Raw genomic sequence first — 12,429 nt, 5'->3', positions numbered from 1 at the left:
CCTCCCACCTGAGATGTGACTGGAAGAGGCAAGGAGCATTTAACAAAATGAGACTTGCTTGCCTCAGAGCTGTCATTTTAAAGCAACATTGAGGAAATATAACAAGTTGCACATCTTTATCTTCTGCCCAGTGCTTTGTTATAGCTTAATGCCATATTTTATGATCTCTGTCTGATGAATATAACAATGTTCATTACAACTAATGTATTTACTTTTAATTCAATTTACGACATGACATAATGTCTCAAGAATTTACGGACCTCATACATTTTATTTTTAGTATTTAACAATCAAGCACTCGTATGGCCTTTACATATTTTATCATGCAAAGCACTACAAATGTTTATATGAAAAGAAGGAGTTCTGCTCCCACCATGGTTTGTAGAGCCCAGATGTGTGTCACTTTTATATGTGACTTCCACAAAGAATACATCTATGCCGCTGTGCTTATAGGTCCTCCTTCAAGCCTGCTCTCGCCTATCTATTTTAGATGAGAATTGAAAGATCCTGACCATACTGAGATCAGCAGAGTCACAAAACAGAGAAATGAGGACAGCCACAGGAAACCATGCGAGGAGAAAGGAAAAGATGACACACATTTTTAGAGAAATGTCCTTTCTTCTGAAGCGCCATGTGAAGTGATGCTTCTGCTGATGGTACACATGTGTTTTTAGGAGTTTCTGGAAAGAAACTGCAGCTTAAGGTACTGCAGTAGTCCAAATCAACCTAAATCACTATGTAAGCCCTAAAAGTGAAGAGGTGGTGTTTATTAACAATAACTGACAAGAAACTCACAGAAATGCAACTGAAAACTGAATGAATATGAAGGAAAACATGGATTTCTGCTGGGTTATTTTCAGTTTTTGTCTATCGACAGAAGATGGCCATTTTGCGCACATTTAACCGAATTACGCTTTAACTTTTTGTCAATAGACAGGACCACTTGACTTTGGGGGATTATGTGGATTGGCTTATACTGAATACTGCAGTAACTAAAGGTGCATCTTCAAATGCATCTGGAGCTAACTGTAGGTGTGTACTCTCACTTTTACAATCTCAGCCTCATGACTATTTTTAGGAAACACTTGCTTTCAACATGTAGTCAATAATATTAAATCTTGTAAATTTGTATTATCAGTCTGAATCTACACAGTAACTTGTTATAAATGTAAAAAAAAAAATGTAAAAAGTACAATATTTGCCACTGAAATGTAGTTGAGTAGAAGTATAAAGTGGAAATACTCTAGTTAAGTACAAGTACCTCGAAATTGTACTGAGCTACAGCACTCAATTAGTTACTTTCTACTACTGTTGTAAATGTGTTCTCCGTTGTGGGAACTGTGCCCCTTCCCTCCAAAATTAAACAGAGAAAAACTGATAAATGCTCTCTCCGCTCACCCCCTGAGAAAATTAAATACTGAAAATGAATGTAGTCAACGACAGGTAGTAAACAATACACATTATGTGTTAATATTGCCTTAAAATTCCTGCAAATCTTAAAGCAAGCCCTGCTTGTAACCATGCAAACAGGTCGACAGCGCATGGAATGGAAACATTAAGCGCTACATAGCCCACGTGACCGCATGGCGGCGAGATCGAGGAAAATCGCAACTCTCTTTTTTAAATGCGCCCTTTTTGGACAACTTGTTGCCCCCCGCCACGAGTTACTTCCGCATTCCAACATAAGTCTCTGAGAGTGTCGCAATGTCTATGGTCGCAACCATCGCAACTCCGTCTTTCACAGCACAGCGCTGTAGCGCGTCACTCTTACATTGCCCAATCAGCGTGCTACGTGTAACATGCCGGGGGTTCACAGGTCAGAGGTTGGCACAGAGAAAGGAAGATGGCGACAGGCAGACTGAGCTGTGGGCAACGCTGTAACTGATTTAGCTACGGGTGAAGCTCCTGTACTGCCGATTTTGACCGCTATTCTTCAAGATTTTGCTTTGAAGGATTAAGGACACTAATGGCGCTACTGTACGGTTTCTTATGGCGGCTGTTGCTGGTTCTGGTACACGTCAACAGAGCGCTCGTCTCATGGATCCGTGTCCGGTTTCGGAGCTGGAAGGGCCGGCTGTGGGAACGGGCGATCGCAGCTCTGCTACTGCCTCTGGCCCTAGCTGGGTTCCCGGACCATCAGAAGAAGTTAAATCATAACCCTGATTCTAACGTTAACCCGGTGACTGGAAACCGCTCTGGCAGTCGCAGGTCACGGTGGCTGTGTGATGGCAGGTCTCTGGAGAAACTGCCGGTCCACATTGGCCTATTGATTGCGGAAGAAGAGCCCAGCTATACAGACATAGCAAACCTGGTAGTCTGGTGTATGGCTGTCGGTATATCTTATGTCAGCGTCTATGATAATCACGGTAAATATTTTAAACACTTCACCCAACTGTTATCCTAACTGCCAAGGACAGTCTCACCGTCAGTGTCTCTGCTGTTGATAAAAGCTGAATAAGGTCACGCAGCGCTTTAATTTACCTTTCAGTAAAACATCAAATTTAACGTAATGATATTGTTTCTGCTACTGACTGGTCTTTCATGTCAGCTCTCAACAATTTTAAATCTCGTGAGTTGAACACAGGGGTTAGAAGAAAAGAAAATTCACGTTTTCTCGAATAAAACCAATATTTTATCAGAGGACTGACTGCCTTCATGTCGGAGTTTGCATTTGTGTTTGAAATATATTCTCCCATCTGAAAATGTTTAAATCTGCAAAAGTGTGCCCCCCCCCCCCCAAGAAGTGAGCACATATCACTTCTGTCAATCGTCATTTGCATTTACCCTTTTGTGTTTGATTAGTTTGGTTTAGATAGGTTTGTCTGGCTTTCATAATGTTTCATAACTCATCTGACCATAATTATACACAAGGAAACAATCCTCCCTCCCTCAACCGCCTCTGGTTTATTTCAGTAATGTCATATGACTGGAGAGGTTATATTAGTTTGTTACACATGTGCCTCATTTGTACAGTTACATGACTGTGTCTGTTTTCCAGTCTCGGAGGAAAGAGAGATGCCTAAATGCTATTAGTATATTATTAGGCGTGGACCAAAATCTGATATTTATTACTTGGGTCTAAATGATTTCTCTGGTGAAATATGGGACCCAGACTTATTCCAGCCTTTTCTAGAGGCTCATAGTTGAGATGTAAGGTCATGCACACGTATATGTACATGATCCTGGTTTTCAGCACAACCATTGTTCAATATATATGTCAATATTTTGATCAGATTATAAATATATGTGTTTTGTGCATGCTCACACCTTTGAATTAAGTAAAAATCCTCTCCTCATAAACATTGTCCTGTTCCAGCCTTCCCTTCAGGTGAGGCATCTCTCTCAGGGGCCAACCATCTTTGGATATTTGATATCGACTAGAACTGGTACTGTTGAATTCCAATTCCAATTAGTCATTTGGCAGACGCTTTTATCCAAAGCAACGTACATATGAATTCACACACCGATGGCACAGCATTGGGGGCAGTTTTTGCTGTTCAGTGTCTTGCCCAAGGATACTTCGGCATGTGGACTGCCGAGGCCAGGGATCGAACCGATTGGTGGACGACCGCCTCTTGAGCCACAGCCACCCAATAACTTCACCTCAATAACTTGAGTTCTAGTACAGATTAGAACTGATAAAACAAGTTAACTATGGAAGTATAGCAATAAACTCATTTTAGTGCAAAGTTCTCAATGCTGGTATGTCTTTTCGTATGTGTGCTCTTGGTTGAGAGTTGCAGTCAGTGTTGCACATGTTGGTTTTGTTCTCTCTGATTGTGTGTGAGCAGAACACCTAATCCCTTTGTTTAGTACTTGTGTAGTTTTGTGGGAACTGTTACTTGTAGTGATTCCATTTGAAGGAAGAAAGAACCTTTTCCTATCTAACCACAGCACACCACGTAGTCAGACCTGTAATGTTTCAGGTTCCACTTGTAGCCTTTGCTACATTCTTCTCCTACATTATTGAAATTAATGATAAAAGGTTTTACTCTGGATTGAATGATGTGCTTATCAACCTCGTTGTTCTCTCAGGTATTTTCCAGAAGAACAACCATATGCTGGAGGAGATAGTAAGGCAGCAGCAAGACTTGCTGGGTGTAGATGGATCCAAAACCAATGTGGAGTTCCTGAGCAATGGCAGTGACAAACACCAGCAACATGGTAAGAACTTAGCACAGCTAGCTCTCCTGTTATTTCAGTCAGTGTGCTGTCAAACGTTTTTAAATTAAAAAAAAAAAAAAAAGAAATCAACATGAATATGATGTCCAAAGATGTTAATTACTATTACTCTTTCACTGTTCCTTTGGTTTGGTTGAAATAAACTCTTAATTCACTGATTCAGGAGAGGAGTGAGAGAGAGGGTGAACTTCAGAGTTGCAATGCAGTGTGTTGAACTGGAATAATTTCACACCAAACTCTGAAGTTATTTGATGAGACATTACGACAGGAGAGATTTAAATATGTTGGATTTCAACAGAGTGGGACTTTCCTAGTTGAATAAACAAAAACAAAACATAATTACAACAGAAACTGGTTATGAGACTCCTGTCAGTCATGCAGTGCGTTCAGTGCATCGGCTGCAACAGTGCTGTTTTTTTTTTTTTTCACAATCGAATTTTAATTTTCACAAATGAATGCCTGTTTTTATATTTGTTGCCATTTATCTTTATTTCATGTATTAAGTTGAGGACATTGCAGTCTCCTCTCCACACAGAGCTGATGTTTTCATGTGCCACTTTTTTAGTTGTGTGTTAGGCTGCATCATACATACACACAATGCATTTGGAAAGTATTCACACCCCTTCGCTTTCCCCACATTTTGTTATGTTACAGCCTTTTTCCAAAATGGATTAAATTCCTTTTTGGTCTCATCAGTCTACACACAATACCTCATAAAAACAAAGTGAAAAAGTTTTCTTTAGAAATTTTTGCAAATTTATTAAAGATAAAAAAATTAAATATAACATGTACATAAGTATTCACACCCTTTGCTATGACACTCAAAATTGAGATCAGGTGCATCCTGTTTCCACTGATCCTCCTTAAGATGTTTCTACAACTTGATTGGAGTCCACCTGTAGTAAATGCATTTGATTGGACATGATTTGGAAAGCCACACACCTGTCTATATAAGGTCCCACTGTTGACTGTGCATGTGAGAGCAGAAACCAAGCCATGAAGTCAAAGGAATTGTCTGTAGATCTCCGAGACAGGATTGTATCGAGGCACAGATCTCGGGAAAGGTACAGAAACATTTCTGCAGCATTGAAGGTCCCGAAGAGCAGAGTGGCCTCCATCATTTGTAACTGTAAGAAATTTGGAACCACCAGGACTCTTCCTAGTGCTGGCCATCAGGCCACACTGAGCAACTAGGGGAGAAGGGCCTTGGTCAGGAATGAGCAAGAACCCGATGGTCACTCTGACAGAGCTCCAGCGTTCCTCTGTGGAGATTGGAGAACCTTACAGAAGGACAGCCATCTCTGCAGCACACCACCAATCAGGCCTTTATGGTAGAGTGGTCAGACAGAGGCCTCTACTCAGTAAAAGGCACATGACAGCCTGCTTGGAGTTTACCAAAAGGCACCTAAAGGACTCTCAGACCATGAGAAACAAGAGTCTCTGGTCTGATGAAACCAATATTGGCCTGAATGCCGAGTGTCATGTCTGGAGGGAACCAGGCACCTCTCATCACCTGGCTAATACCATCCATATGGTGAAGCATGGTGGTGGCAGCATCACACTATGGGGATGTTTTTCAGCGGCAGGAACTGGGAGACTAGTTAGGATCGAGAAAAAGATGAACGAAGCAAAGTACAGAGAGATCCTTGATGAAAACCTGCTCCAGAGTGCTCAGGACCTCAGACTGGGGCAAAGGTTTACCTTCCAACAGGACAACGACCCTAAACAAACAGCCAAGACAACGAAGGAGTGGCTTCGGGACAAGTCTGTGAATGTCCTTGAGTGGCCCAACCAGAGCCCAGACTTGAAGCTGATTGAACATCTCTGGAAAGACCTGAAAATAGCTGTGCAGCGACACTCCAGATCTAACCTGACAGAGCTTGAGAGGACCTGCAGAGAAGAATGGGAGAAATACCTTAAATACAGGTGTGCCAAGCTTGTAGTGTAATCGCTGCCAAGGGTGCCTCAACAAAGCTCTGAGTAAAGGGTGTGAATACTTATGTACATGCGATATTTCAGTTTTTATTTTTAATAAATTTGCAAAAATTTCTGAAAAACCCTTTTCACTCTGTGATTATGGGGTATTGTGTGTAGATTGATGAGACAAAAACAGAATTTGATCCATTCTGGAAAAAGGCTGTAACATAACAAAATGTGGGGAAAGTGAAGAGGTGTGAATACTTTCCAAATGCACTGTACATCATACTGAAATTTTCAGTCATGGGCAGTAGAAGATGATTGTGCATATGTACTCTCATATGTACGTCGCTCTGGATAAAAGTGTCTGCCAAATGCCAAATTGTGTAAGTGTAATTGATTGTGTGTGTGTGTGTCTGTGTCTGTGTCTGTGTCTGTGTCTGTGTATATCTCTCAGTGGTGTCCTGCAGGCCCACTGTCAAGGTTTTGTCTCCGGAGGATGGGAAGCAGAGCATTGTCCAGGCAGCACAGCAGCTCTGTCGCTCTGTGGAGAACAAAGAGAGGAGCTCTAAAGACATCAGTGTCTCCATGCTGGACATACTGCTCAGAGGTACTAGTTCCTGGCTGTATGTGCATAAAAGTTCTGAAGACCTTAATTAGATAAGATGCACTTTTTTCTATATGTCTTTTCATTTGTCTGGTGGGCACATATCTCTCATAATGAATGTGTCTTGTGTTTGGGATGTAGTGCTTATTGTGACCACTCAGGCGCAAAGTCCAATATGTCTCTAAGCTTCATATTTTCTATGCATTCTTAACACCAAAACAGTGCAGCATCATGCAGCAACAAAGTACAAGCAATAAACAAGTTAAATCCTAATAATCATCTGTTTTTAAAAATCTTGATAACACCTCAATGGAGAACACAAGGCATGCTGTGCTGCAGCATTACAGCGGGCTTTGATTTTTTTAACAACTGCACTTGTCACAGCTGTGACATAATTCTTCTTTTGAACATTCTCGACACAGGACGAGTAGCATGAGCAGCACAATTGCAGAGGACAGCAGCATCTTAAGTGTATACACAGGATGCGTCCAGGCACAGGCACAGGAACAACATATGTGTTACAGGCAATGCAAATCATGCAGTTTCTTCTGTAATTACTGAGTGAACATACACTCATACAGTATATGGCCAAAAGTCAGTGGACATCTGACTATCATACCTATATCAGCATGGTGGATACATATAGAGCAAATTTCCTGCCAAAATGTAACAAACAAACAAAGCATGTTGTAGAAATGCCCTGTTATTCACTAACAAACACAATGTGTTTTACAAATACAAAACGTACCTATCAAACAAATACACAGCATATTTCTAATATATCCTACAGAAACTGGCAGAGCTCATAAAGATATAATTATCTATTACAATCCATGAGGGAAACTAAGTGAAGATATATTAAATAATGTAATAGCATGCAAAACACAGAAGGCAATGCTCTTGGGGCAGCTGCCAAACTCAGATTCATCCATGACACTGCCTGATAGTGAAGTGTGATTCATCACTCCAAAGGACGCATTTCTGGAGTCCAGTCGCGCCATGCTTTACATCACGTCAGCAGATGCCTGGTGTGGTGATCTGCAGCTGTTTGTCGACGGAAACCCATTTCATGAATCTCCTTCACACGTCCAATGTTTGTTTGTGCTGATGCTGCTTGCATGTACAGTTTGGAACTCAGATCATAGGCGATTTTTATGCCCTACATGCTTCAGCAAATTTCACAAACTGACTTGTGGCAAAAGTGGCAGCCTATGACTTTGCCATGTTAAAAGTCACTGAGCTCTTCATGACCCACTCTAAATTGTAAATGTTTGTGGAGATTCCATACTTTGGTGGATTTTATGCACCTGTTAGCATTTATCCACTACATTATAACAGCATTTTAGATACTGTTGAAATGAAAATGTGAACCAAAGTGCAGTCTTTTACACGCGCCCACATGAACACATCACAATATTCTAATGGCTAACAGCATTAACTGATAAATGGCTGAACTGCCAGAAAACCAAACTCTTCAGAGTTCAACAAAGGAAGAAATCATCTCTGCCTCCACAAACAGTGTCACAATACTACTGCCAGAGAACTGATTATGTTTTGCAAAAAAAAAAATCACAATATATCACAGTTTCCGTCATTTGTCCCACCACTATCATTGATGGTATATGTCACGTCTTTCTGTAGTGATGTAGACATGCATGCGCGATGATCATTTTTAAAGTCAATTAAGGTCCCTCACTACAGAAGACGTTCCAGTATATTCCATGATAATAATAATAATAATAATAATAATAATAATAATAATAATAATAATAATGAACTTTTTTTATTAGGTCTATTTAAATGCAGGTTTTCACATGTTTGATTTTTGTTATTGTTGAAGTCCTTGTGATAAAGAGTTTCTATGGATGAATCAACTGATGACATGCTGCCTGTCTTTATGCTTGCTTCAGAGTCAAAGAACATTCCAGACCCTGAGCTGGTGGTGAAGTTTGGTCCTGTGGACAGCACACTGGGCTTCCTTCCCTGGCACATCAGACTCACTGAATTCATGTATGCTACTGTCTGTCTTTTTGTCTCTCTTTTCTGTTTAAATGTGTCAGTTGAATATATCAATGACTGAGGTATGAAAATTAAAAAAATTAGGCCTGGTAACACTCACACGTGCAGAACATTCGGGTTTCTTTCTGAAACTGCATTGCAATTTTAAATATTACAGAAAGAAAGCCAAAAACACCCTTCAACATGAACAGAAGATGACATTGTTGAAATTAAGTGCAGGTGTGCTTTTCTCTTTGGGTGTAGTTCAGTTGTGCACAATTTGATATTTCCTGTGTTTGACATGTGTCTCCTGCTCTGTGCCCTCAGCTCCCTGCCTTCCCACAGAAATATCTCCTATGAGGACTTGTTTTGTGCCCTGCAGCAGTATGGCGCATGTCAGCAGCGGCTCGGCCAGTAATGTTAAAGCCAGCATCAGGTTCCTTGGACAGAAAGAAATGTGGGGTTCACACAGTCAGAGGAGAGTTTGGACAGGTATTGACCCCTCCATCCCTCGCTGTGTCTCTCACTACTCCTCTCCTCTCCATCTCCTGGGTCTCTAACTTACTAAGACAGTCAAAGACAAGTAAACCAGGAGACATAGCCAGCCAGCTCACTTCCTGCCACTAGCTCTTGTCTTATAATGAACTCACATTCCAGTGCTTCTGGGATAGCATATCAGAGACAGATACTGACATGAGAGGAGAGTATTCCACAAGCCCTGTTCTGTCCTCCCAAACCCTCTGGCTCACTGTTTGTCATCCAGTCTCCAGCTGCTGTTTACTGCTGAAGACTTGCCTTCACTCACCAGATAACAAAGAAGAAACAAGGCTTTGTGCCTGTCCTCGTGAGGCATCCTGGGAAATACAGCTGCATTTTAGGGAGACGCTACCAACTACCAACAACACGAGTTTAACAGCTGAAGCAGAGCTTTTACACAGAGTGGTTAATAATGTGTAAATATGATAAATTCGTGTGGCTCTCAGTTTGTCCCTTTGGCCTCCAGCTTGCAGTCATGTGTTCATCATGTAGTGTTGCTTCAGACATATGCAGAGGTTTGCTTAAGGCTTCTGTTAGACTGACCAACCCTGAAATAAAGAAATGCACTGTGTCTGCTGACAGCTCATATAGAAAAGTTTTATGTGATATTTTGAGTGGGTTGGGATAATGGATAATTCCATGACAAAGTGATCGTAACTCATACTTGAGGTCCATAATTGTGTTGATAACATAGCTATTTCTATATGCTGATGCAGACCATGAGATGATATCTGAATGATGAAACTCCACAAAAAGCTAGTAAGTGGAGTTTGAGCTTTCTTCAAAACTACTCTGTGAACGGTCTTTAACACTCAACTTGGGTCTTATTTTGATCAATTTGACAGACATACCGCTTATAATAACTTCTGGTAATCAAGATCTGATAACAGGGCGGCGTCACTAAAAAAGCACCACCACAGTTTATAGACACAAGTCCTGCTTCTGCTTTGGCCTACTGCCCAGGTATCTATTCTGTTAAAAGAGTAAAGTAATGTGATTCAATTGGGAACTTAAAATGTGGATTATCAAAGAACCAGGTCAGTCAAATTAAAATGTAAAGAAGCATATCTTTCTCTAGGGAGAGTATAGCAGACCTTTAGTTGGATTTTTTATTTGCACAACAGAAATTTAACCATTAGTCAATGGTTTCCCCAGTGTTGGTATCAGTTGATAAAAACAGGGAACCGCTGGCAAATAGACTGTGACATCACACTGAAGTGTCTCTGCACCAAATGAAGAACAGAATTGAGATCTTAATGAATGCAAGTGTGGCAATGTTGGTAGAACATAAAGTTAATTAAAACATCCTATAAAAGAACAGCAATGAACAGTGGCTGTGTTTACAAAGAGTGATCATACCTTAATGATCTTTTCTCAAGTCAAAATCATGCATGAGATGAGAGATTTAAATTCATTCCTTACCTGAAAAACAGTGCTTTGACAAGATAGTCTTGACTCATGGTCCACTTACTACCCTTTTCTGTGCTTGCAGCTACATCATGATCTCATGGTCAACAGATGGGCTTTGCTCACTTGTCACCGAATGAGTGAAGTATGGAAATCTCTTAGCTCCCCACAACAGAGCCATGTCCATCCAGAAACAGCAAATAATTTTTTGTTTACGCTTATGTTTCATGTTTGAAAAGTTGTGTAATAATATCCATTAAGATTACAGTTGGTTGTCAGCATGGTGGTGTGGAGTGGTGGCTGTTTTTGATCTATTCTTTTGTGGCTCATATCTTTCTCTAAAGTTGGAGAGAAAAGTACCAAAGTACCTAAAAGTATGGCTGTATGAGAAAATTAATAATAATGTGTGATATGTGGAGGTAATGTTGTAATTAAATGGTTATCTGGAAAGGGCATAAAAGCTTTATAGAAAGATTATTTGTTATCCTAAGAGAATAAAGTATTGACCGAAAGATAACAAGACAAAAAAATGAACCACAACTTCTCTTCACATTTGCGTAAATTCTCTCCTGGACTGTGTTGAACATCACATATTGAAGATAACCGTGGTAATCCATATATTATGGTGTTTAATAACTACATCACTTCATGTGACTGCTGCTGAGTCCTCTCCAGCGTAACACAGTCTACCATATCCCACATGTCTCCTCTGTCTGGATTTATTGCCAGATGTCTCATACAGTATTGCATTAAAGTTCCTTACTTTTCTGTCCTCTAATCTCTTTGTTCTCTTGCCACATTATCTAATTTATTCCCCAACAGAATCCCTAATGCATTTCCATTCTATGTTACCTTTCTAATCAACCTTCAGCAGTACCTCCAAAGCAACAGAGTACACCTTTTTGAACTTGCTCATAGTGATAGATCACAATCTTTACTGTTGTCTATTGCATTTTAAAATAGTTTTTTGGCAAGTGATGAACTGTTCTGGGCTACTGAGTGTTCGGTTTTCAGAAAGAAAATGTTTGAGCTTCAGCTCAGCCGTTATCTCTGATATTAATGCACTGTGCATACCAACCAACGGGTGAGTTAATATCCTTATTCAATAAATGTTAACGCGCAACAGTCTGGTTACCTACAGCCAATGTTACAGCTAACGAGAGGGTTGACAGGTCTGTGTCAGACACATGTCAAGGATGTCAAGCAGATCCAGCAAAAAAACAGCAATTAGTGATAATTAGTTATACACTGCTTCTTGGGGATGATTAATTACATGAGCAAATTCATTCCAAACCTAAGTGAACTCAAAAGCATTACGCCAGCTGCTGCGCAAGGATGTGATTTGGAGCTGGACGCAGCCATGCACAAGAAACACTTGACTCTCACCTCTGATGGACATGTCACAGCATAGGAGCGTAGGAGCTGCCTGCTTCCACGGTGCAGACCTGTGGTATCACACATACACACACACACACACTGTCCTAAATGGAGACAAGATTCACACAGATAGAGCAAGAGTTGCTTGCAGTGGTTAGGGCTGTCACACATGCAAATGAACCAGATCTGTCACAACCTACACCTGAACCACAGATGGACAAAACAAAAATGACTGACATTGCGGGGCCCGCAATTTTATCAGAGCAGCCATGGCCCTCCATTGATGGCAGCTCTGTTGATGTGTCAAACAAACAAAAAAAGAAAATAAATAAATAAATAAAAATAAAAATAAAAATATGCGAATTGTTAACATTTATTGTGTATCAAATGTACAGTAACTCGAG

The 12,429-nt window shown here is 40.5% G+C and overlaps 1 protein-coding gene across 2 annotated transcripts; it reads left to right on the top strand.

Moving 5' to 3' along the window:
* Window positions 1–1,819: 1,819 nt before the first annotated feature.
* nus1 (NUS1 dehydrodolichyl diphosphate synthase subunit) lies at window positions 1,820–12,263 on the top strand. 2 transcript variants are annotated; one of them, XR_013078527.1, is made up of 6 exons: window positions 1,830–2,366; window positions 4,036–4,164; window positions 6,557–6,709; window positions 8,617–8,716; window positions 9,032–9,196; window positions 10,734–12,263. XR_013078527.1 is itself a non-coding variant. In XM_076756707.1 (5 exons), exons 1-5 carry the CDS (start codon window positions 1,967–1,969, stop codon window positions 9,120–9,122), a joined length of 873 nt encoding a protein of 290 aa, XP_076612822.1. In that variant the 5' UTR covers window positions 1,820–1,966; the 3' UTR covers window positions 9,123–12,263. The 2 variants fall into 2 exon arrangements, 1 of the variants encoding a protein (XP_076612822.1); XM_076756707.1 differs by having other exon boundaries at window positions 1,820–2,366; window positions 9,032–12,263.
* Window positions 12,264–12,429: the final 166 nt, after the last annotated feature.

Source organism: Chaetodon auriga, chromosome 18, assembly GCF_051107435.1.
Source record: "Chaetodon auriga isolate fChaAug3 chromosome 18, fChaAug3.hap1, whole genome shotgun sequence".
NCBI lineage: Eukaryota > Metazoa > Chordata > Actinopteri > Chaetodontiformes > Chaetodontidae > Chaetodon > Chaetodon auriga.
Note: the sequence above shows the minus strand (reverse complement) of the source record. Positions and strands in the feature narration are given on the sequence as shown.